Source organism: Typopeltis vanoorti, chromosome 16, assembly GCF_054136105.1.
Source record: "Typopeltis vanoorti isolate ZY-2024b chromosome 16, IOZ_Tvanoo_1.0, whole genome shotgun sequence".
In the NCBI taxonomy this organism is placed as follows: domain Eukaryota; kingdom Metazoa; phylum Arthropoda; class Arachnida; order Uropygi; family Thelyphonidae; genus Typopeltis; species Typopeltis vanoorti.
Window position 1 is genome coordinate 117,286,231 of NC_143564.1, and position 27,636 is coordinate 117,313,866.

The 27,636-nt window shown below is 36.5% G+C and overlaps 1 protein-coding gene across 3 annotated transcripts in view; it reads left to right on the plus strand.

Annotated features, from left to right (window-relative positions):
• The window catches only part of LOC150098281 (synaptogenesis protein syg-2-like), a 362,825-nt gene that overhangs the window by 322,728 nt on the left and 12,461 nt on the right, over positions 1-27,636 (plus strand). For all 3 annotated transcript variants that reach the window (XM_090406405.1, XM_090406406.1, XM_090406407.1), the window contains exons 5-6: positions 7,463-7,676; positions 23,087-23,220. In XM_090406405.1, coding sequence (XP_090262531.1) covers positions 7,463-7,676; positions 23,087-23,220 — 348 coding nt within the window. The remainder of the gene's footprint in view (positions 1-7,462; positions 7,677-23,086; positions 23,221-27,636) is intronic.

A 27,636-nucleotide genomic window follows, 5' to 3' on the forward strand; every position in this document is an offset into this window, starting at 1 on the left:
GCAGTATTTTTTTGTCTGTAAATTGCGTGTCTGAAGGCAGATTTGCCTGTACGAGACGAAAAGCCCTAGTTTCCAGGAGAAAAAACCCTACTACCACCGTATGAGATCGGCTAACTTACTTTCAAAAAAAAAAATAATAATAATAAATAAATAAATAAAAATAAATATTTCTTTTTTAACGCTGAAATCTTAAGCCTTTTCCAGTTTAAGGGCGCAGTATACCGTCGTTTTTCCAATTGCGCTTCGGAGGCACTTAATATATTGAAGAACGACAATTATTAATAACTTAAATAGAATTGAGTTTGTAATTCACTTATTGGTTCCGTTTTTTAAACCAAAGTTGCTGCTATATACGAGTCTCGTATATGTGATCTCACTGACTGTGACTAGCTATAGTCGACTTTTAATAACATTTGGGCTCCAGGAAGTGGTACATATTCCCTATTCAGTTATGAATATTCATGAATGGGTAGTCATGAATATTTGTTCAAGGACTTCGATAAAAGCATTTCATTTTCAAAACGTATAAGAGAATCTTCCGTTTTTAATATGAGTATGTTTTATATTTCATAAGATAACTGTACATTCCGAGAACATAATAACCTTATACAAAATTCAACGCCAAAAGTAATACTTGTTTACGAACGTTGAACTTTTAATGACTGAAGTGAAGACGATCTTTGTATTTGATGAAGCTAAGCTCCATGGCGACATCTAGCGTTAAGTATGAATATTATGTGTAAGCCAATAAATATACTGTATGTAATTTTGTTGTCAAGTTTTGGGACTTGGAAAAAATAAAAATAAAAAATAACAGGAGAGGGGGATGGAATGCACATAGATGAAAGAAAGTTTAGTGTAATGAAATTAATTTTCCTCTGCACTACTTCCCAAGAATATCTACACGAATCTACAGGCGTCAGAGAAACTTCTTTCCTATCCGTGACAAAAATTTAAAAATAATCAAATAAATAAATAAATAAATATTGCCTCTCCTAATAAAATTTCTTGCCTGTTACTGTACTGATTTAGTTGTTTTTTAAGTAAGTGAAACTTTAAATATTCGTCGTAGTGTTTCTATTATTATATTTAGAGAAAAAAAATGAAGAATCGCATTTTATTCCTTTATCCTTTCTCTACTAAGTGACTAACTGATCAAAATCTCTTCCGAGAGCTTCCTTCGACAAATGAACGTTTCATTTGTCGAAATCCTGTGGAATTTCTTAGAAGCATATACACAAATTATATTTCTGGAGTCCATCATTCCTTACTGAACAAAGAAAAGCAAAAATTATTGATAACACTGGATTCGAACCGAAAAAACTCCCATTTAAAAACATTACGAAATTGCTAGTTTATTGCAGTTTAGGGAATAAACAATCAAACGCCACTTGGCCTCTGACCTGTATTATGTCAGAGGACAAGTGGCGTTTGATTGTTTAAACTGCCAAACTTAACGGGGAGGTTTCAGATATTGAAATATCTGAAACCTCCCCGTTAAGTTTGGCAGCCTCATGCAGTAGTGAAGGAGCCTAGTTCCATCTAAGCTATTATCTTTATTTATTTTGGAAGAGAAACATGAATAAAAAATGTGAAGAAGAAGAAGAAGAAACATAAATACACGGAGTTCATTTTGCTATTAAAAATGAACTCGTCAGTCATGCGTTTAAAATATCAGCCATAATGTGCGAGGGAATATCTCATGACTTACATGTGAAGATGATCTAGACTCAAACCGCAGTCAGTGTCCAATGCTTCAAGATGCTTTCAAATGATTCCTCTTATCCTCTTATCCTCTTAGTGACTGAAGTGTTGGGTTGTGGAGAGGACGTTGGGAAATCAAACAAATGCAATCGTTGTTGGCAAAGTTTGTTCAATACGCGCTTGTCATCATCAATGCACTTTTTTGGTGAAAAGAAGAAATCGAAGACACCGTGAAAATAGTACTCCTTGCGTCCCTAGACTTGATTGATAATTACATCACTGCTCATGCTCACGATGCCTTTCTTAACAAGAAATGAAAGCCCTGAAGATTTGAATCGATTACGCAAATCAGCTTAATGATTAAGGTTTTTATGCAAATCAGAGCTCTTGCAGACTACCACCGTAAGTGTCTATGAAGATAATCCTGAAAATCATCTACCATTTGATGACGTTTAGATATTTATTATATTTAGAAAAAAAAATGAAGAACCGCATTTTATTCCTTCTCTACTAAGTGATTAAATGATCAAAATCTCTTCCGAGAGTTTCCTTCGACAAATGAACGTTTCATTTGTCGAAAATCCTGTGGAATTTCTTAGAAGCATATACACAAATTATATTTCTGGAGTCCATCATTCCTTACTGAACAAAGAAAAGCAAAAATCATCCATGCCGTTACCACAGGGGATTCGAACTTAATACTTTTAGTTGGATAGCGGAAAGGCTACTGTTCGGGTAACCACCCAAAGAAAATATTCTCTGTTTCGGTTGCATATTAGGAATAGCTTTTATGCTACATTTATACAAATTAAGTGGATATTGAATCCAACATTATTTCAAAACCGAATATATAGAAACTACAAGAGTTTCGTGCCGAATATAGATAGAAACTATAAAAGTTTCGGCGGATCCAAGCGTAAGCAACCTTTTAGCACAGGGGCAACTCGTGGCAAAGGTGCAGTAAGTTCTGATCACTTTCCTTAGTATTCTCCGTAATGCAAAGCACATCTCCTTGCGGACATGTATGATGCTATGCATTATGGGAGGGGGTTCACTACCCAGACCGGTTTCGACCTTTGTTGAAACCGGTTTCGACCTTTGTCTGGCTCCCACTGACGAGACCTCAGGTTCGCAAGGAGATGTGCTTTGCATTACGGAGAATACTAAGGAAAGTGATCAGAACTTACTCCACCTTTGCCACGAGTTGCCCCTGTGCTAAAAGGTTGCTTACGCTTGGATCCGCCGAAACTTTTATAGTTTCTATCTATATTCGGCACGAAACTCTTGTAGTTTCTATATATTCGGCTTTGAAATAATGTTGGATTCAATATCCACTTAATTTGTATAATTTTGCATTTCCGAAGTGAAGCCTTTGGCTCTTTATTTCAGTTTTTATGTTAGTCTGTAGAACAAACATAATTTTCGAAAATGCTTGTTCCATGGAAATGGAAAAGGATATCTAAAGAGGAAGATATATTAGTTAAGTATAATTACTTGACAAGAAATTATATTCTTATTTTAATTCCATATCGATGTGTAACCGTAAGCGTGACGTATCTCCACGACTGGTCTACTTGTAGATAGAGGCTGCTGATTTCACATCTGTTGCCTTAGTATTATCCCATTGATATCCCTTCTGCATTAAATTGGTATCTTTGTATCTTCTTGGGTCTGGCTCCCACTGATGAGACCTCAGCAATGGTTGAAACCGGTCTAGGTCATGACTCTTCTTATAATAATTTTGCATTATGGGATACTATGACAATTGACGTGAAGTCAACACACTCTAGATACAAGTAGACTAGTAGACAAGTAGCCTCTGCTCTGACATAATAATGATCACCTTTCGTTGGAAAGTTCTGGGGTTCGAATTCCGTCTAGGATGTTGTTTTTGTAATTGCTTCCAAATCATTAAGACTATAAGGCCATCGTATGAATTCTATTAATCGCGTGTGTTCTCCATGAAGATTTTGCCGATTTTTTTTTGGAATAAAAAAACTAGAGTTTCCGGGATAAAAAAACACTGCGACTCTGTATGATACCTCATTCAATTGAAAAACCCTCCCGTCAAGGTTTCATACACCGGTGAAGAAGTTTCCCTTCCGAAACGGGAAAGTCTTCTAGAAAAATAAACGCAAATTTCCAGACACGAGCTTAATAGTCTGAGTTGCGTCGGAAACTGTAAAGAACAATAATTACATGGCAAGTACTCGCAGAAAAGTCACACTGTAAAATATTAATATCGTGGAACTGAAAAAATATTGTGTGTTTTTTTTTCTCTTTCTCCTACCCACACTCACTCACATAAAAAAAAAAAATTCTGGATGTGGTTTTGCATCTCAGCCAGTTATTAATATCATCTATGAATTCAACCCACTGATGATTTTTCCCCATGCTGTAGTAGTTATTTTTAGCACTGAGAAAATGCTAAACACTTTTTAAATGAAAACCTGCTTCCAAACACAGAATGGAACAGTCTTTCGCTACATAAACTCTAAAATTTGTCAATAAAGTTTGTAATGTTTCAGTTTATGATAACATTATTTTATCATATTTCCACAATAGCTTCGAATTTCGAAATGTCGGTTTTGAAATGTATATTTTTTAAACTATCCACATTAAATCCGAAATTAGGAACCGTAAACCGACATGTTGTTCAGAATTTTAAAACAGGGATAGTTTATAGAACTTATTTCTGAGAAGACGTACAAAAACTCTTAACGTAACGAGAAGTATGGAAAAATTAGAAATAATGGAAAGAAATTGAAAAAGTTTAAGTAAGGATATGAAAAGTAAGAATGCGTACTAAGGGATTTTAGCTAACAAGAAAAACTAGAATGAAAATTATAGAAAAAACTAGAGTGATTACTTTTCGTTTTGGTGTCATTTTATAAATACGAAGAACAAATAAATCCTCGTCAAGATCAGCATTTAGTTATAACCAATAGATAAAAAAACAATAGTCATGTTTGCATGATTAGAATTTAAGCTGTGATTCATTAATAAATTACGTAACACTATCTTCCAGATTTCCAACTGCTTTCATCCCCCTTTTTTCACAAATTGTTACACATAATAATCCTTCCTCCTAAGTGGAATCCCGTCCTCTTCTTCGCAAATGACATTTTTTATAAAAAAAAAACGAGCAAAGTTATTTTAACTTCTCGGTAAGCTGATCCAAAATTAAATATTATAAATTTATTTCCTATGCAATTTTACTTTACAAATATTAATATATAATATAATATAATATAATATAATATAATATAATATAATATAATATAATATAATATAATATAATATAATATAATAATATTTTACACTATAAATAATAATAGTATTACTACTGATTATTATTGAAAAAAAAACTATATAATTGGGGAGGAGTGTTACTGATGATAGCTGATGAGCTACAGCCAAGAAGAATAGAAGTGGAACTGCAGGATAGAGAAAAGTGCATATTTGAGGCTATTTGGTGTGAGATTGAAACTAGCAGAACTCAATATACAGTTGGGTGCTGCTATAGACCAGATGATGGAATAGATGGTGGAGATACTATGCATAAGCAAATAGAAGAAATGAGTGGAAGGAGGGTGATTATTATGGGAGATTTCAACTATGGTCGCATTGATTGGTGTGAGGAGAGGACACACTGGAGGAAGGAATTGGATTTTATGCGGTTATTAAGGGATAACTAACTGCGACAGCATGTAATGTAAAATGCTAGGGGTCAGAGAGTGCTTGACCTAGTAATTGCATCTGAGAATTTGGCTGATTGCAGCTGAGAATAACCCTATGATCACTCTCACCAATTGGTGGCAACTACGTTGCCACCAGTTGGTGAGAGTGATCATAGGGTTATGACTTGGGAGGTGGCTAAAGGTGTGGAATTTACAATTAAGAAAGGGTACATGTGGATTTGGTAGGGAGACTAATCAAAACATGGGAAGAGGGATTCCGCGAAGAAAAAAAAAAGTTCAAAAAAGTCGCCAATAGGGGGGAATATGGCGCTGTACAATGTAAAAAAAAGCGTTAAAATTGACTGACAAATGAATAACAAAGACTAAACTGAAATAAGAGATTACCGTATGTGTTGCACTTATGATAGCACAGTCATAAAACATTTGATATCAATTTAATTTGGCACAGTAATTACAGTATTACAGTTACTGGAACGTACGTTTTGTCACAAACCTGTTGCACAACTCTATCATAACCAGGTCCTCTTTCGCATGAGTTCAACCGTGCGAAAGAGGACCTGGTTCAATGTGGCTACCGTTCTCGTGGACAAGAAATTGCATCCTACACAGAGTATTCTCCACAGTAGAACATAACATGTCTGAAGGGATGTTCGGCACAGTCCGTGATGCATTGTCCTTTAAGGCTTCCAAGGTCGAGACAATGCCAAGATAGACGGTGGCCTTCAGTCAACACCCCACAACCAAAAATCAAGTAATATCAGGCGAGCGAGGTTGCCCTGAAACTGGAAAGAAGCAACTAATCTCACTTTGTACCGTGAAGTGATGCCTTAGAAGCTGCTGTGCAATGTGGGAAAGTACTCCATCTTGCATATAAATGGCCACATCTAGATAAGGTCATTGCTGAAGTTGCGGAATGACGAAACTTTTCAGCGAATCGCTATATTTCCATGCGCTAATGGAAGTAGTTACTAGCCCTGTCGGAGTGGTGTTCTCAAAAAGAATGGCCCTATTATAAAACCTGTTGTGAAGTCGCACCAAACCGTAATTTTTCGGTGAATGTAATGGGAGTTGCTGGAGCATGTGTGGTGATTCGGAACCCCAACTTCGACAATTTTGGGGAAGTAGTCACTTACCATAATCATCATGTAACCGCTGCTATACACTGCTCATCTTGTATGTATAAAATGTAATAATTTTGCGCAAAACTTTCTATACCGTGGAATAAGGAATATCCGATTGCCGCGCTAATCCACGGGCGCTGCTGCTACTACCATCAACATTTTCGTGTGATCTGCCAGCAGTTGCGGTGGTACTTACTTCAATTTCCTGTGGTGGCACTGGTTTCTATCCTCTTTCTATCCTCTTTCGAACTTCCAAAGATCCTGTGTCTTCAAATTTCCGAATCCTCGATCTAACTGCATTAGCTGATAGAGGACCTTTACACGAGTTCTGGGGATTCTAAACTCAGGGAAGAGAGGCTGACACATTGCACTCGTTAAGGTAAAATACTTTAAAAGTAAAGCGCCATGAGATAAGTGAGGCACGTGTTGATCCCGACTGTTATTAGGAACGTGTTTCTGAAGTTTTCCCTTTTCTTTCTTTACTTTATATGATGACAGAAAAAGAGATGTTAAAACTTCGTTTTATGCGCATTTTCGGTTTCTGGTCTGTATTCCCGCTATCGGCGACTATTTGAACTTTTTTTTTTCTGGAATCCTTAGATCGAGCTACATAAGGCTCTGAATAGGGGAAGTTTAATTATGGCCGCCCTATATTTACTAAGCATCATTTCACTAGCGTATATGCATTTTTTCTGCTGCACAGCGTGTCAGACTGTGCCATGAAGTAGGTCAAGTGCTGATTATTCATTATTATGCAACAATTTATGCATTATGCAACTAAGTGCATTTTTTGTATTCATCAACGAGACAGACAGAGAGAGAGAGAGAGAGAGAGAGAGAGAGAGAGAGAGAAATAATACCTTTTTAAATAGTTATTCATCATACTTAGATGATACACTATCATTTAATGTATAATAACGAGGCCTTTCATTTCAGGCACCAGCAGAATTTCTGCAACAGACACTACCCAACGACCTATTAAATGGTCTCTTCATCTCTCATCTGGGATTAAAATTCGTAGCCGAACCACCACATTTCTGGCATGGTATGATGAAACTCCGATGTATGGCCATTATTTCCCAAGCACATTCTATGAGCAGCGAAGAAATTATCATCACAAATAGCCAAAAGTCTGCAGGTATCATCTCAGGTAAATACTACCATTTTCCAGCTTGTGAAAAAGCATTTTAAACATTTTTCTTACTGTAACGCATTTGCCCATGGTGTGTTTCAGTTGCATACAAAAATCTGGATTTTCAGCCATCAGCTTCACCTTTGATTTCATATAAGGAATCTTCAGCAAAATATAAAATCAGGATAGAATTCTGTTTTGGTTGAGGATATGTAGTGGTTTGGTCTACTATCCCACATAGAGAAAATTTAAATTTAATGTTTCAATTACACACATTCTAATTTATTAATAGGAAGCTGATAATAATGCAAAATGAATTATGTAGTGCTGTCATCGCATCTTGTACATTTCCTCAGGTCACTCAGGAAATTATCATGAGTGTTTAAATTGTAAAATATAAATCGTAGCTCTAAATGCAAATACTGTACATATTTTCATTACATTTGTTATATAAGCAAAGTAGCAGCAACAGCAGTAGCACGTTAACGTTGGCATATTCCTCTTACTATTTTATTCTCTTCAAATTAGCTGATTTCAGGTCAGATTTATCTTCTCTCACTACAAATCTCATTTCAGTACTTTGGGATGTATGTAATTATATTCCAACATAATTTGAGCGAAGATTATCATTTGGAAGTGATCCACAAAAGGGAAAAAGTCGTTCCCTGCCAATAATTTTTCTTAAATTTAACAGTTAATATTTTATTACTGAATTTTTTCATGATGCTTTTCTAATTCCAAATACATAGTTAACATAGCACATTTATTTTTGCTTCCCAAATTAGCATATAAATATAAACCTACAGGAAGAAGAGACCACGGACATCCAAGATTAAGGTGGAAAGATTAACTTCATATGCAGAGCAGAAACAGAACATAAAAAGCCTATACCTGAATTACTCAGACGACGACACACCCTTCAGTTTTGAACTCGATCGCTTATTATCTCATTAGATCTGTGATTTAATGATTAACACTGTATGGAATTTACATTTAGTTACACTAAATCAGTAACAGATAATGCATTTTGAAAACAACTTGAAATTTTATTTAGGATGGAACATCCTTTATAGGTATTTTTAATTATCTTCTTCTTCTTCTTCTTGACCTCCCGTATTCGGCAATTGTTTGCCTGTTACGTTTTCAATGGTTCAAAAATCTTCTGCCCATCTCCTCCTGGGTCTTCCTCTTGATCGGTGTTCCTTTGGTTTATATTTCAAAGCAATATTTGGCAATCTGTCCTCATTCATTCTTTCTATGTGGTTTTTCCAGTTATTTCTATAGTTTGTGATGTGGTCTGTTATGTTAATTATGGATAACTGTTTTCTTATTTCTTCGTTTCTTATCTTGTCTATTCGTTTATAGCCTGGGAGTGGTCTTATAAACTTCATTTCTGCAGCTTCCACTTGTCTTTTATCTCGTTCTCCCAAGTCCATGTTTCACTGCCATATTTCAGAATTGGTTTGACTTTTGTATAGTTTTATTTGGGTTGTTTTGGACATCTGTTTACTGAAGTGTCTATTCAAAGTTCCAATGAGTGCTAGGAATTTTTTCTTTTTATATGCAATGTCGATTTCTCCATTGGGGCTTGTGTAATTTCCTAGATACTTAAATTTCTACATGTGTTCTATTATTTTGTTGTGGATGACTAGTTTGCATCTTTTAATTTCTTTACCTTGAAATGCTATTGATTTCGTTTTATTTATTGGAATCTTCATGTCATACTGTTCTATTGTTTTGTTCAATATGGATAGATTTTTCTGTAATTGGTCTTCAATTTAGGAAAAATAACTTGATCTTCAGCATACAATAGGCTGGTTAATTCTTTATTTCCTATTTTAATTCCTCTGATTTTGTTTTTCCTCCATTCTCTTGAAATTTTTTCCATATATATATATATATATATATATATATATATATATATATATATATATATTTGAATTTCTTATTCGGTTTTAAAACTATGCGGGATTTAATATCCCCTTAATTTAAGTAATGTTTTCATTGCCGAAATGAAGCTTATTAGCTCTTTATTCTTAAGTAACTTAATGGTTGCACCTGTTTGGGAAACTCGTTCGCAGAGTACATAAGTTCTGTTCTTTTCGCTATACACTTCGGTATTAGGTCTAGCTACTCACTGATGAAGCCTCAAAAAAGGCTGAAACCGGTCTGGGTAGTGACCTCCCTCCATAATGTAATAACAGCATACATTTCCTAGGAAATGTGTTTTTACATTATGGAAAATACCTAAGAATAGCGATCAGAACTTTACCACCTTTGCAACGAGCTGCCCGGTATTGTACTACGTACTAGGATCATTTGCATTGGCTAACGCTAGTGTTGCCGATACTTTATAGTTTACTATATTCGGCAAGAAACTCTCTGATTCTGATCTTTGAGTTTCTTATTCGGTTTTAAAACTATGCGGGATTAATATCCCCTTAATTTAAGTAATATATTTGAAGACTATTGGTCCACTCCCTTGAATGAGAGCTAAATTGGTTTTAATTTTTTCGGTTGTTTCATTGTTAATTTTAATTTTAATATAGCTTTCTTCCATTATATTTGCTATTGCTTTTGTGGTCTGAGGTGAGCTTTCAGTTCATGCAGTATATTGATTAATTTTGTTCTGTTGATTTAATCATATGCTTTCTCATAATCTGGGAAGGTCATATATATGTTGGCAGGTTAAATTCTATTCTTTTTTCAATAATTTCTTTGAGTGTAAATGTGGGATCTGTGCAAGATCTTCCTTTCCTAAAGCCGCATTCTTCTTCTCCAATAATTTCCCCGGCCCATGGTGTTAATTTACTTTTAATATAGCATGTATTTAATAAGTATATTCCTCTGTAGTTTCCGCAATCTTTTCCGTTTCCTTTTTTAAATATGTTTTGACTATTGCTCTCTTCCATTCTTGTGGGATGTTTTCTTCTTCCCATATTCTGTTTAGAAATTTAATTAATCGTAATTGAAATGGTTCAGAGCTGTAGTATTTGTATAGCTCTGAATTTATTCCATCTTCTCCAGTAGCTTTTCCATTTTTTAGTTTTTCCACTATTTTCTTTAGATCATTTAACTATATTGGTTCTTCATTTATTTCTTGACATTACTTGTTTTATTTCAATTTGATTATTATTGTTTAGAAGCTGGGTGTAGTGATTGGGCCATTCTTTGTATAGGGGCCTTCTAATTGTAGATTATCCTCTGTTTCTTGAGTCATTTTTTAATGATTTTATAGCTCTTTAGTTGAAGTCCATTTATGTCATGCTCTCATCTTGATACGAATTTTTCCCAGTCTTGACTTCTGATTTTCCTAGTTTCTGTTATTGATATTGCTCTGATTCTTTTATATTCTATTTCATTCCCTATGGTTCTGTCGTTTAACCATTTAAGGTAGATTTCTTTTTTTTTTTTTTATTAAAGATTCTATTTCTGGGTTCCAGGTTCTTAGTCATTTCCTTTTTCTTCGCAGTTTCGTTCCTATGGCTTCATATGCTGCTTGTTTTACTATTTGTTGAATGTTTTGCTATTCATTTTCTATGTCTGTGTCTTCATTTATTTCCTTTGTATGATTTGCAAGTTTTCTTTGATATAGTTCTCTGATACTATCTTGCTTACAGTTCTATCTTAAATTGATCCTGCTTTTGATGAAAAGCCAAACGGCTATATTTTCTGGCGAAGTTAAGGGGATAAAAGTCCCTTATTATTTTACAGCCAGTTTGCTAAACTCTAAGATCGAAAACTACGATCTAAGAGTTTCATGCCGAAGAACTATCGGCAAATCCGAGCTTAAGTGACTACCTGGTAGTTGCCTTGGTGTTGTACTACCAGGTGGTCACTTCGGCTTGGATTTGCCGATTCTTCAGCATGAAACTCTTAGATCGTAGTTTTCGATTTTAGAGTTTCGCAAACTGGCTGTAAAATAATAAGGGATTTTTATCCCCTTAATTTGATCCTGCTTTTGTTTTTGTATTCTTATATTGTTTCTATTTCTCTGGTTGTTTGGGACCTTAATAGTACTGATTAATAAATCGTTTCTTCTGTATACTTTGCAATTTCTTACCAACTTCTTTAGCTTTTCACCCACTCATATATAGTCAATGATGCTTTTATATTCTCTGGCTTTCCATATATATTTATGTATATCTTTAAGTTTAAAGTAGCTGTTGGTGGTTTTCAAGCGATTGTAGGCCACAAATTCCCTGAGTTCTCTTCACTTGTTTATTTATGGTGTTTTCTCCTTGATTACCTATTAAATCTTTAAATGTGTTTGATCCAATTCTAGCATTGAAATCGCCTGCAATGTTTAAGTAATCTTTATTTATTTGTTTCCTGAATTACGTTTTGGAGGTTTTTATAAAATTCTTCTGTTTCTGATTTTTTTCCCTTCTTCGGGTGCATATATTCCTATGCAGAAGAATTGAGGTAGCTTTAAGAAAGAGTTAGAAAATTGCTGAGTCGAGTGTCGATTAATTAATATTGAAAATTGATGTATGATTTAATGTAATTATGCCTGGTCTAGTTGGTATTGTTGTTATGTGTGTATATTCATATGCATATAAAACAAAGCTTATACATGGCATTAGCGAATCTCACATTAAGCTTAGTAGTTTGGCAACGGAGACGATTATTCAGTACATGACCACCCAGCCGTTCGGTTTTTTCCAGTTACCGAATTACTCAGTTTCAGACTATAGTATTGCTTTTTTTTTATTTCATTTGTTTCCTTCACAAATATAAAGTCTATCTTGATCATCAATAATAATGTTACATGTAAATTAGGTATATGCACTTAATGGACAAAACATTAGAGATACCCATCTAATAGCGTGTCGGTCCTCATCTTGCTCGAATAACAGCCTGTATATTCCGAGACATTGACTTCACCGATGCCGGAGGGTTGCCGAACGTAATTCCAGCCATGCTTGTTGCAGTACTATTCACAACTGCACCTTATACGTCGGTCTCGGATCCATGGATCTCATGTCTCGCTCTACGGCATCCCAGAGATTTGATCGGATTTAAGTCCCTGGACCTTGGGGCTCACTGGTGGTCCCAAACTGAGATGAGTGTTCCCTCAAGTCATGCCTGGATGGTTGCAGCCCAGTGGAGCGGCACATTGTCTTGCTGAAACAGACTACAGGGTGCAAGATACCCGAAGGCCGTGAAAGTGTGTAGGTAATCAGTCAGCATCTGATATCTCGTAGCGTTTAAGGAGCACTCTAAACACGCTAAGGGACCTAATGTGTCACATAAGAGGCTCACAAACCATTACAGAGTCATAATGGCCAGGTAAGCTCTGGCACGACGGAGCCATTGCCTCATGCTGTCGAAGGCATACCTGCACCCTCCCGTCAGCTCGGTACAACTGATAACGGAATTCATCAGGCCACAAGGCTCTGATCCACACTGCAGAGGTCTGGTTTTGATGGTCCCCACACTAAGAGAGGCGCAATGCCTGATGATCCTTTCGGATCCGTATCCCATGGTATGCAGGATACACCGTACTGTTTCGCTTGCTGACGCTACTTGGACCTCCGAAATTTAAACTGGATGTGATTTGTGCCACCGTTACTCTTCGGTTGGTCTGTACGAGCTTAGACAGACTACGTTGACCCTGGTTATCAATGGCGTGTGATCGATCACCACTTGCTCTAGCCCACGCGGTAAATCCCTGATACGGTTGCCCTCGAGAACTCTAGGGTTCTTAGAAGTGGGCGATAGAGTGACCCATCTGTCTCGCGCCGATAATGCGTCCCATCATAATCGCTAAGATCGCCACATTTACCCACGTTCGTCAATTGCAATGCATTGTTGGAAAGCACCGATGTCTGCTTATTTACGGTCTGGTTCGGTTTGAGTACGTTTCACTCTGCGCGGGGGATGCCTGTGTCAACTTCCCATCATTCACACACACACACACACACACACACACACACACACACACACACACACACACACACACACACACACACACACACACACACACACACACACACACACACACACACACACACACACACACACACAAATAAATACCAGCTAGGAAAGAAATATTGTTTCCTACTTAGCAATTTACTAGGATGCATTCGTCCTCCGCTAGGAAAGTGATACCAGTTGCGTCCTGCGATACCAATAAGGTGATACCAATATCACCTTAATAATGCCTTAATATCACCTTTAACTGTGATACCTTATTGGTATCACAGTTAAAGGTGATACCAATAAAAATTGGTTTTCGAAAAAAAATATCGTTATTTTTATGTGACAACTTCAAAGACTCATCGCGGAAGGTCACTCTTCTAAACACAAACTACTGTCTACACCACGTAATCCTCCATCTATACACAACGATAACTTCTATCCGCTATTATTTTTTGTCTAAAAATTGGGCTTGTTCTCTGGCGAATTTGTCTATATGAGAACTGAAAAACCTTAGTTTTCGGGAGGAAAAATTCCTGCTACTGAGTTAAAGGCTCAGAGACCCTGAATTCAAACAGGGCCCTATAAAAATTTTTGTCATCATGAAGATTCGAACTCAATTCCAATTTCCTCTTTCTTTTTGGGGGATGAAGCATTACCTGCTTCATCCCCAAGCAGGTAATGACAATTGTGCTACTGTCGATTATAAATATTAATGATAATATATAATTCAAAGCGTTTAGTGGTGAATTGTTGAATTACTTGCTTCAAATGATGTACTTGTTGAACTGTTTCAGCTTTGCTCTTCTTGGTAAAGACCAGCGGTCGTACGCTTATGCGTTTCTTAGAAAAGAAATAGATCTTGATGAGAATCAAACCCTACTAAAAATATACTGCCCGTGCTAAAAACCGTCCGGAAATTATATAGTAAGAGGTTTTCGATTTTCTGAAAAATATGCAGAGCTATAATGATTCATTCTCTTAGATGAAACAGTTAAAGTCGCTGTAATCATTGACTAATGATCGACAGCCTTTGTATTAGAGTATTATGTTGGTGGATATTTCAAGTATTAATATTGGTAATATTAATACTTGAATAACAAATGTTCATCAAATGAGCCTTCTCTTTGTGAGGTATACAATTACTTCAATGTCTCGGCATCATCGACAGGGAAATTATTTCTTTACCCTTTCTTAAGAAGAAGAAAAACTCTTAGAATGTCAAACATCTGGTTCAATCGTTCTCCTATAGAAGGCACGAACGCCTCAGTTGTTAGTTGAGGTATGCAGAAAATTCATCGAAAGGCAATTACGAATGACAATTTACCGAAAGGCGATTTAACGAGGGGGGACGACGACTAGTGGAATAAACAATTAATCGAACAATAGTTAACCGAAAAAGCAGTTAATAGAACGGCAGTTTCTCGAAAAAATAAATCCTCGATTGACAATTCATTCAATCACAATTTATCGAAAAATTGTGATTACAATTATCGAAACTACAAATCGTCGAATGCACAGTTCACCGAAAAATGAATTATAAGACCTGTGAAATGAAGTCAGTCCTGACTGAAACTTTCTTTACAGTTGCCTTCTCAGCATGAGAGGGTTTATCGGATGGTGTGGTATCAGTATGTGACGTCTGTACACCAGTTATTATGGGACGACCTTTACTCAGATTTGGTATTTGAAACTTTTACAAAAACTTGTCGGACCGTTCCAGTTTTCAATTCAGTTATATTCAGAGCTACAAAGAGACAACGTATCGAAAATATATATTGAAATAACTATCTAGCTTAATAGAATTCGATAAAATTCCGGATTTGTGAAACGTACAAGATGTTGTCTGCCCGCTTCAGTCGTTGTTTAGACTCGCTCACTTTATTAGAATATATTTTAATAAAGAAGTTTCTAAATGATACTGATAATTCCTCTTTGGCTGGATGAAATTTAATGAAATATTATTGTTAAGATCTATATTAAAATTTGACAGTTTAAATTTCAATCTGACTATGGTGAAAAAATTAGCCCCAATAGGTGCCGGTCCCAAGCCCGGATAAATGGTGAGGGTTGACGTCAGGAAGGGCATCCGGTCGTAAAACTTTACTGCCAGCTCTAGCTATGATCAAATGAGTCAAAAAAAAAAGTGATACAAGGACTAGGGCGCACCCCTTAAGCGACGCGCAGCCACATCGCCTTACAGCTGCGAGAAGTGGACGAGGGCTACCGCATCAAGGGCAGGTGCGGTTAAAAAAGCAAGCACAGCAAGTGGAGAGAATGTTGCGAGTGGGAACGTTGAATGTTGGAAGAATGACTGGAAGGGGAAGAGAGGTGGCAGACATGATGAGAAAGAGGAAGTTGGACATTTTGTGTGTGCAGGAGATAAGGTGGAAGGGAGAAAAGGCGAAGGAACTAGGAGAGGTATAAATTGTTCTACTCTGGAGCGAATAAAGAGGGAAGAAATAGTGTCGGAATTGTGGTGTGTGGCAGAATGAAGGGCGAAGTACTAGAAGTGGGTAGGAGGAACGACAGGATCATGTGAATGAAACTGGGTCTTGGAGAAGAGCAACTGGTTGTCTTATGTCTTATGCCCCACAAGTTGGCTGTACAGCAGAAGAGAAAGATGAATTCTGGAACGTGCTAGATGAAGAAATGAGGGAACTGGAAGAAAACGAGATGGTGATTGTCGGAGGAGACTTGAACGGACACATACGAAGACAGAATAGGGACTGTGAAAGGGTGCATGGTGGCCATGGAGTGGGAATGATGAACCAGGAAGGAGAGATGATTTTGGACTTTGTTGTAGCGTTTGATCTGGCAATTGTGAACTCTTTTTTCTGTAAGAGGGAAGCGCATTTGATAACATTTAGAATTGGCAAAACAGTTCACAGACTGACTACATTTTGACTAGAAGAAAACATCTTAAGGCTCTAACAAATTGTAAGGTAATCCCAACAGATCAAGTAGCACAGCAACACCGGCTGCTGTGCACAGACTCTAAAATAAAGTTGGTCATAAGACGACCTTTGGAAGTCATGGGAAGAAGACAATTAAGCGGTTTGGCTTAAAAGAAGAGAATGTGAGGAACCGTTTTAAGGAGAATGTGTTACAGAGGATTTCGGATGGACTAGAAAGTGTACAAGATTGGTGGAGACATAATTCAGAGGCAATTCTAAGCTGTGCAATTGAGGTGCTTGGTGAAATATGCGGAAAGATTACAGAACAGGAGGTTGGTGGTGGAATAATGATGTACAAGAAGAAGTGACGGCTAAGAGGAAGGCAAAGCGGAAGTGGGACAATTCAAGAGTGGAAGAGGACAGAGAGGAGTACAGAGAGAAAAAACGACAAGCCAAGAGAGCTGTTGCACAGGCGAAGGCCATGGCATATCAAGACCTTTATGATCAATTAGAAACAAAGGAAGGACACAGAAAGATAAATTTATCGATTGGCAAAATGTAGAAATAAGGCATCAAAGGACATCCTACATGTGAAGCAAATCAAAGACTCTGGAGGAAGGGTATTAAGGAGAGATGTGGATATAAGAAACAGATGGAGAATATACTTTGAATGGTTTTTGAATGAAGAAAATGCTAGGCCTCACAGAGAAGATGGGGAGCCTTATGAGAGGATAGTGCAGAACATTAGTAGAGTGGAAGTGAAGGAGGCCATAAAGAGGATGAGGAATGGAAAATCGGTGGGCCCTGACAGGATTCCAGTGGAGGCATGAAAGCCACTGGAGGAAGAGGAAATTGACCTGCTGTGGGACCTGTAATTATTAACAGTTTGTCAACAGGAAATAAATTGACCTCATTTATTTCCTGTTGACAAACTGTTAATAAAAGTTTGTCAACAGGAAAATATACCCGAGGAATAGAGGGAAAGTACTCTTGTCCCAATCTACAAGAGTAAAGGGGATGCATAAGACTGTAAGAATTACAGAGGGATAAAGTTGATGTCCCACACAATGAAAATCCTAGAGAGGGTTCTTAATGGAAGACTGAGGAAGGAGGTGGAGATTGCAAACGAGCAATTTGGCTTCATGCCTGCTCAATCGACGACAGATGCTATCTTTGGGTTACGACAGATGATGGAAAAGTTTCGAGAGAAGTAACGGGAGCTACATGCTCACCCTTGATGCAAGCCAGTGACAGTTGGCTTGCATCAAGGATGAGCATTAAGTCAGTTTTTTAATATTGTGAGGGAGGTGGTGACGGGGGAGGTGAGAGAAGACACGTCTTGGACTAGGTTGTATGCAGATGACATCGTGTTGTGTGCAGAATCAAGAGAAGAAGTAGCAGCTAAACTAGAAAGTTGGAGGTAAGTACCGGAAGAGAGAGGTATGAGACTGAGCAGAAGTAAGACAGGGTATATATGTTGCAAAGTGGATGGCAGCCAGGAGACAGATCTGTAGCCTGAAGGAAATGTCATCAGGAGGGTCAGTGACTTTAGATACTTAGGTTCAACAATGAAAGAAGATGGTGAGGCTGAGAAGGAAGTGGGATGCAGGGTACAAGCAGAATGGAGGAACTGGAGAGAAATGGCTGGAGTGCTATGCGATAAGAGGGTGCTGATCAATCTAAAAGGCAAAATCTACAGTAGTGAGACCAGCTATGACGTATGCTATGGAAACTGTGGCCCTGAGGAAAAATGACATCAGCAGGATGGAGGTAGCGGAGATGAGAATGCTTAGGTGGATGTGCGGTGTGACCAGAAAGGATCGTCTGAGAAATGACTATGTGAGGGGAACAGTGAAAGTTAAGAACTTAGGAGCAAAGATACAGGAGGCAAGGTTGAGATGGTTTGGTCATGTGATTAGGAGGGAGGAAGAGTATGTGGGAAGAAAGGTCATGCAGATGGATGTGCAGGGGAGGAGGAAGCGCGGGTGGCCAAAGAGGAGATGGAGGGAGATGGTGGAGAAGAACTTCAGGGTGAAGAACTTGGATGTGGCTACAGCCCAAGACAGGAGGTTGTGGAAGAAACTACGCACTACAGACAGCGACACTGCAAACAGCGACCCTACATACGTGGAAAAAGCTGCAGAAGAAATAGAAGATTGTGAAAAAATTAAATAAAACGAAATTTTTTGCGTAGAGAGAAATCAATATCTGCCCAACGAAGCAGTATGTGCACTTATGGAATAATGTTCTGAAATACAACAAAACAATTAGTGTATCTCGATGACCACATAGATATGCTGTCTACCTTTTGGGTAACGTTAGGTAATGTTACCAAACACTTTTAAACAATATTTCTCAAGAAAATTGCTCTTTCAATTAATAACGAAAGGAATTAATCGAAAACTTATCGTGTATTATTTTTTTTTCAATTAATTGCTTTTGCGACGAATTGTTGTTCGATTAAATGTTTATTCGACGAATGACCATTTTGATGAATTGTCATTCGTTAAATGATAAATTCTTCACACTCATCCCATCAACACAATTCATTCGTGTTGTTCAGTCAATTGTTTAGGCGACGAATTGCTTTTTCGATGAACTGTCATTCGATGTATTGGCATTTGGTAAACTGCCTTTCAGTTAAGTGTTTTTCGATGAATTTTCAAAGAGAAAAAATATTTTATATTTCTTTCTTTGACATCTAAGCAACGAAGTCAGCTTTAACAAATAATCGCAGTGCTCGTAGTTTTCAATCATTTATTAGACATCGTCCAAAGTCTAAGATCAAATAAAATTGCTACCCTTGTTGTAATTAAGATTCCAGTGCCTAAACTATTGCAGCTAAATTTAGTATTAGCCATTTAAACAAATGTTACACCAACGATGTAATTGTTCTTAGCAGTAAAAGGAGAATATGAAATTAGCCGTCCTCTTTACTGCAACACATTGCGTGCATGCGCTGACTTAAAGAACCGGGTGACTACATTACAATCTCTTGTTATTTCATTTCCGATAGTTTGATTCGTGGACCTAAATTTTGAAAGCACTTGTAATATGCAGGTAATAATTAAGTTAAATTAGATGCATTAATAATGTCATGCTATTTCAAAACTGCACCAGAAAATAGACGTTCTTAAAATATCGTTGCTTGCTGGGTATCTTGTGTATTGATTTAATAGCACAGATTCTGTTATCAGTTTTCCAGATTGCTTGGTATCTTTAACATATATATATATATATATATATATATATATATATATATATATCCCCTCCGGGGAAAAACATTCTGAAGAGCTTGCAATTAACAGATATAGTACGTTATTCTCATAGCCTTAATTGCTTCGGCACTACTTCTAATCCAAACAAATGCTGTTAACTTGGCTTGTGTGTGAAAAATAATTTAGAATCAACAATGTCTTATAAAACTAATAGACGCAAATGACTGTTTTATCATTTTATTATTTTTGGCTTAAAATAAGAAATTATCTCAGAATATATCACTGACAATAGGCAGTGTGTTAAACAAAGAGCGCAAATGTTTGGTCATCATTTTTTTCCGAATCGAGTTTATCTGACTCAAAGTATGTTTAGTTTCAATTGCTAATGCAGTAGTCTTTTCCGGCAATATTATTTTCAAAATTAAACATATGAATACAAGACCATAATGTTAAAAACACGTATTTATTACTGACGTTTCTTTCCCTTTCTTAATTTTAGATTACCCGATAAATGCTTCTGAGATATTTTTATGATGATTCCCGCTTGTACGTGGCTCAGAATGTTTTTCGCGATGGAATATTTAGTAGAGGAATTCCAAAAGAACAGTTATTATCGCACGGTGGTCCGTTGCTAGAGTGCCTTGTGATAGCACCATGTATTATAATATAGCAAGGGTGGCCAACTACGCGTCCTTTCGGAGCCACGATAAATCCGGTGAGACTTGAAGAGCCACAACCTTTGACCGATGCGATAAATTTTTCCAGCTGTTATACAAGCAACATAGTTAACTACAATGATCATAAAACAGAAGTTAATTTTCCGATGTGTAATAATAAACAACTCATCTCGCAATACGGATTGATTACCCTATTATCGGAATGGATTCTCCTTTTTGTGACATGGATCTCTAATCGGCGAACTCCCTAGCAAACAAATGAAGATCCCCAGGGAATGAGTGAGTGTGAGCATGGCGAGGATGTAACAAGCTTGTAAGCACTGCTTTTGGCTAATTACACACCTAATTTTAAGGAGCTTACTAAGAAAATGGATACAAGGAAGGCCCTTGCTAGTGCATAAGTAACTAAAATTATTGCGTTTCGATTTTAAAATTATTTTAATTGTTCAAAGTACACTTTATTTAATGTATTTCGAATTAAACTTTTTTATTGCAGTAATTTTTATTGACCCTGTTTTTTTCTCCCTTCTCTTTTAGTTTATTTTTTCCTGATAGATCGTGAAGGGACGTGTGGACACGAGCCGCATGCTGCTCGAAAGCCACTCTGTGGCCACCTCTGTAATATAGCATATGAATATAGTTTTCGGAAAATCACTTCGTTCGTCAGATTTAAAATACCAGCTTAACTGCTTATCTTGGACGTCTGTCTAATGCTTGAATTAAACAATAACTATTCTACCGTCTCCCCTTTTTACAGTGCTTACATTTTGTGATCACAGTAAGTAACTATTGCATCTTAATTTATGCACTGAAGAGATTCTTAAACAGCCTTATGCAGTACCCCTTCCATTATTCAACCGAATCTGAGATAGAACTGTCGATCTCGCAAAATTACCCTATAAAGTGGCTCTAATCTCAGCATATCTCGAACTATCATAACAGTACTAGAAATTATTGTTAGTCAATTCAGTACTCTTCCTACACTGCTTGTTCTGAATGACTTCAAAATATTCAATACGTTTTAAATTCTCGAAATATCAATTAGAAAACTGAAAAATCCCTTTCAGATACCTTTCGAATATACAGGTTTTTCTGTAATTCCGCCTCAGTGACATTTGTTCCTATGGAATATATGCTAATGATAGATTAGTTTGTCTCATCATATTATATTTCATATTTCTTATCTATATTGAAGGAAATACCAGATATTCTTATATATACCAAATTTAATTCTCCTGAATGCGAGCACACTTTCTTTCTGAAAGTATAAGTTTTACACACAATCTGGTATGCACCATTAATGCTTTAAAGCAGCGATTTTCAACCGGTGGGCCACGAGAGAGTCTTCAGGTGTACCGCGAGATTTATGAAAACAAATTAATTGAAAGAAATAATGTCGTAATTTGCGCATTTATTAGTGTCTGGTCTTCCATCTTCTTGTGTGTATAAATCAATCAAACTTATACCTATTTTTTGCCAAATCATCAAAAAAATTAAAAGAATATATTTCTAGTGTGCCGCAGAATTTTAATAATTAGTCTATGTATGCCGTATTATGAAAAAGGTTGAAAATCGCTGCTTTAAAGGAATGATTACTTTAGAAGAAGGAAACCTTACCATGAAATGCGAAACGATCTGGATTAAAACAGAGATTTATTTTGACAGTTATAAAGTGCACACAAATCTTATTCTATTTATTAACTTCCTAAAATGCAAATTAACACACACGCACATACTTTTTACAGTGTGCATTATTACCTCTTGAGACTGGAATTTCTCTCACTCCGTTTCTATCCGAATTGACTCACAAAATAAACCTTGTAAATCTAATTATCATATACTATTATGACATGCAAAAAAGCTTCCTCAGGGCTTAAAACACTGTTAGCCATATAAGTAAAAAATCGGAAAGGAGTTTTTATTTTATTAGTAAAGAAAATTACATAAATCACGTTGAGAAAATCTGATTATTATTTTAAAGGATCTGCAGTTTCATTTCCTTTTCAGCAAATTTCTTTTAGGAGGAGAGGGTTAAAATATAATCAATGAAAAGATTCATTTTAATCTTAAATCCAGGGAAATACATTCTTGAATTTTTATGATTAATTTATTAATAAATTTGTTTCCTTAGTTCCTGTGATTTATCCACTTTTGCATTGCATGAATGCATTGAACCCTTCATGAAATCACGGACGACCAGTGGTCCCAACACAAACCGTGGAAATCCAGTAAATAGAGTTCTGTTAGCACAGTATCAGTCATTTTCAGCTGCCGCCCTGGGTGTTTTCCTGCACTAGTGATGCCAGACCGTCTCAATTTGTTCATCAATTATATCGCCAACCGTTGATTTTGGATGTTCCAGTTGATCGACAATGGCACATTTGGACATGCCACCAATGTGACAGCGCACGATGACACCTCTCGAAATCACCGAGTTCACGTCGTGTTGTCATACCATCTGTATCCGATTGCTACGATGAAATATTACTGCTATCTGTACACCGTTTTTTATGCTACTAATAAACCTGGAATGTACCATAACTTCAATTAACAGGGGTGTTCGGACAATTATTGGTAGATAGCGTAGTTTCCATAATGGCATGAATCTTTAATTGTCATCACATTAAATCATATAATAATAATTTTAATTAGTATTATATGATTTTTGCTTTGTTGGATTACCATATCCTCTTCTAAGGTCACGTCTTTCTTAGGTTCCAACGGAGATGGACCAACAATCTCAGGTGGGAAACCCAGGTATCAAGTGGGAGACATCGTCGATGTCAACTGCACAGCAGCCCGATCGCAGCCACCTGCCGAGCTTAATTGGTACATCAATGATAAAGAGGTAAGTGAGTTAAGTACAAAGTAGAACGTACGTTCTCCATATTGATGATGATACTTATTACAACCTTTGTGCAATTTATACAATCATTTCCATTCTTCAACTTTACTGCTTAGCAATATAACACCCGTGCAGCTATTTCTCCCTTTACTCCAGTGTTTCCCAATCTTTTTCGAGTCGTGACCCTGCCACATTTGCATAAAAAGGCATTCTGAATAAAGTAAAGAAAACACATTAAAATAGCTTTTTCATAATATAATTCTAACCTAATATTTAATTAACCTAACATTTAATGCGATGGTTTTACTTACATCTGGGCAACCAGCATCAAAATTCGCGGCTGAGTGTTTGTCAAAACCAACCTCATGTCATCTTCAGCATTCAGTCTGTTTCTTGCCTTTGTTTTGATATGAAGAAGCGTTGAAAATCCACTCTCGCAGAGATATGCAGAGGCAAACGGAAGTAAAACTTGAAAGGCAAGCATGGTGACATTTGGATATGACTGATATATAGCACACCAGAACTGAGTCAGCAATTTTTCATAAAACAAATTACGTACCGAGGAATCGTTTCACAAATTCCAAGAATTCATCCTGCACTTTATCGAGAAGGCTGGCAGAGAACGGGTTTCGTACCAGTGCAGCTGCTTCCTTAAGATCAGGGAAGGACCGCTGAAATTCCTTTTCAAGGGATTCAAGGTGCCCAGTAATCTCCTCCTCCTTGCAGTGTAGCCATTTGTGCTATATTTGTGGTTCCAGAGACATCACAAGAAGTGATATTTATCAACAGAGATCCTCTATATGGAGGGGGGGGGGATGTTTGTCATGCCGAACAATAAATTGGTGGCAAGAAAGTTCATACAGGAATGCACTGATACCAACGATGCGTGAAGGTCTAGACTGCCTAGAACATTCCTGCTTTCGAACCGCACTGTCGGTGCCAAATCATACACTACGCCAATGTTTCTCAACCTTCTTTCACGTGTGTGCCCCATTTTTTAATATTAGTTTTTGTGCCGCCCCCACCTTTCCTCCTTGCAATTCTTGTGTTGAGACACTGGCAAAACCCATAAAAATCTAGGAATTAATTAAAATTTTGGAATATTCATACAAATTTAAATATGTCATTAAATCTTTTGAAAATTGTATGCATCACTGCACATCACTATTTTACGAAGGAGAGCGAGGGAAGCCTTCTTATAGATGTGTTTGGTTTTTTTAAAAAATTCGAGCGTGTTCTTTTATTTCTAAAAGCTCGGAATAATTTGATCTCTATATCGTTTCAAAAATGTGACGATTTAAAATAGAAGTTTTTCCCATCTGCATTTTTCCAGTATACGTACCTCAATGTTTCCTGTCAAAGTTATGTTCATACTTAAGGACGGAATTTTATTAGTATGAATTCAGTGATACAAGGACTGGATTTTATTGGTCGTTAATTCCAATAGCAATAAAATGTATACAATAAAATATATACTCCTCGTTCTATAGACAATAATGGCGTGAGTAGTAGTGTAGTCACGAGCAAGATCAAGATAAGATAAAGAATCGTGACGGTTGATAAGATGATCGACGTCATTGTCAAAAAACAAAACGCGTTTTTTTTTTGCTCCGAAGTTATCAGTATCAGTTTGAGATACGTGACATCACTAAAAGGCCTTATCTCTAACCATTATCCACAATTCCATACGAGAACAAAATTATGTCACTGACACATATGTTCCCCAGAAAAATTCCAAACATTCCAAAATCATAACATCACAAATCCTTATCTCTAAACATCACCCACAATTCTTACGCGAACAAAAACACACGACCTGACGTCAATGATACATGTCCCCCCCCCCAGGGAAACATATGTTTACCCTGGGGGAACATGTATCATTCCAAATATTCCACACGCACGACGTCACACACAATGACGTCAATCATCTTATCAACCAATCACGTATCGATTCCTTATCTGATCTTGATCTTGTTCAAAGTGACTACAGTACTACTCTCCTGTTTTAAATATTTTATTTATTCATTTTAGCAGGATAGGACCTAAGCTAGTTGCATGTTGCTTGATATCCTTAGGGCTTATTCCATCAATTCCTGGGCCTTTGTTGAGTTTGATTTGATGTATTACAGAGAGAAGTTCTGCTTCTTTTGTGGTTGGGAACCATAATATCTTTTGATTGTCATCCAAATGGAGGATCACGTTTTGTGATTGGGGGAATATTTCTGTGCAGTTCTTGGAAGGAGTCTGCAAAGCATTTGCTAGTTGTTGGATAGATTTTGCGTCTTTCATGAAGCTGTGTTTTATGATTTTAGAGGAGGTGGTGTTGGGAGCACAATCTATCATCTCGTTGATCAGGTTTGTTTCATGTTGTTTTGTGCAGAGGTTAGTTTGTCTCTATAGTAGTTTCTTTTTGCATTTCTTATTTGTGTTGTAAGGAGATTCTTTGTTATCTTATATTCAGTTTTTAAAGCTGCATTATTTGGATATCGCTTTAATTCTTTCCGTAGAGCGTCCTTTCTATGTATTTCTAGGATTATGTTTTGTGTTATCCAAGGATTTTGGGTTGTTCTTGAACGAATTCTGACTTTCTTTGCAGCTTTCTTATATATTTTCTCCAGTGTGAGTTTAATGTTATATTATAAGATATCTGATACCATGTGTTCCCAGTCGATTTTTTTGTGTTGCTTTTCATATGTGGAACATTGGATGGATATTGTTTTAGTGTGCAAGTTTAGAGCAGTGATGTAATAGTCTGCTAGTTTCACCTTATGACTACTCTAGTGTAACCGTTTGATGGTTCCAGAATGTTTATATGATCAAAGAAGGAAGCTGTAATGGTATTTCCGACTATTTCTTCTCTAGTACATAATGTTAGAGTTGGTATTAAGTTACACATTGATAGCGTAACTAGGTATTGTACTAGGTATGGTTTTCGTTTGCAATATTCATTTTTATTTCACCGATTATCATTAGGTATTCTAATGAGCATAATTCAAAATCCAGAAAATGAGTTCGTGCAGGAATTTTATCACGTTTAAGTTTGGTGACGTAAATATCATTTAATATTAAGGGGTGCTATCGATTCGAAGTATTAATGATTTCGATGCAAAGGGTTTCAGCATACTCAAACTGATAAACAGTTCTTTTTGCTATTTATGTTTGGTAAATATTAATATTCCACCCCCTTTTTTTGTTTGGAGGCATGATCTGTGTTGTTTTCAGTCTTTTGGCTTTTATGAGATTGTTTCTTGTGGACTTGCTTGTCAGACGAACTATGACTGGTGCGGGTCGTGGCAAGCCTTGTTTTTTTGTTCTTCCTGAGAATCCAATTTATGGTCTGAATATCATTATGCTCTAAGGGGATGTCAGTTGCATGGCCTAACTTTAAAACTACGTCTCTGAGATTTTCTGTGGATGCAGTTTCTGGAAGACCGTTTATGACAAGATTTTCTTTATGTTGTTGTTGATTTAAAAGTTTGTATTGCAGTTTTAAGGAATTAAATTCTTGACGGAGTTCGGATGTGTCTTTCATCAATTTGTGTTGCCTGTCAGTTAGTATGTTAATGCTGATTTAAAATTTTTTCCCGTTTATGATTTCTTCGACTGTTGAAGTATTATATTTAATAAACTCTTCATATTCGCTAATTTTTTGGTTATTTGTTCGTTTTCTTTATCAAAGAATTCGTGGACAAGATCTACTAAGCTGACTTTTATGTTCTATAAACCTTTTTCTAGATAAATTTATATATTTTAGATAAATTTACGGAATTCAAATTATAAGATTCATCTGTATTTTTTTGCCTGTTCAATAAAGAGCCTATTTGCTGGGCCGATTTTCCATACAACTTCAAGTCATCCATATACAACAGATGTGAAATTTTAATATTACATTTAGGAATTTTATATCCAAGTTTTGTTTTCTTCAGAATCCTAGATAAAGGTATCAAAGCAATGTTGAAGAGCAATGGTGACAAGGAATCACTTTGGAAAATTCCACGTTTAATGCTGATATCTCCAAATCGATCATTATCCACTATTAAAGTTGTTTTCCATGATTTCATAGCAGCAGCCAGAAAAGAATATATTTTTTTGCTAATTCCAAATATTTTTAGTGATTTCAGGATCCAGGAGTGTGGGAGGGAATCAAATTCTTTCTTGTAGTCTATCCATGCCATGTTTAAGTTAGTTTTTCGTCTTTTTGAGTTTCTGAGAATCATTTTATTAATAAGGATCTGGTGTTTTGTTCCTCTAGATTTTTGAAAATTGCCTTTTTGTTCAATCAGATAAATCTGATAAGTAGTGGTATATGGAATTTGCTATGATTGCAGTGAACAGCTTAAGCATAGTTGGTAGACATGTTATTGAACGATAGTTACTTGGGTCTGCATCCTAATCTTTCATGAAGAGAAAAGTGCG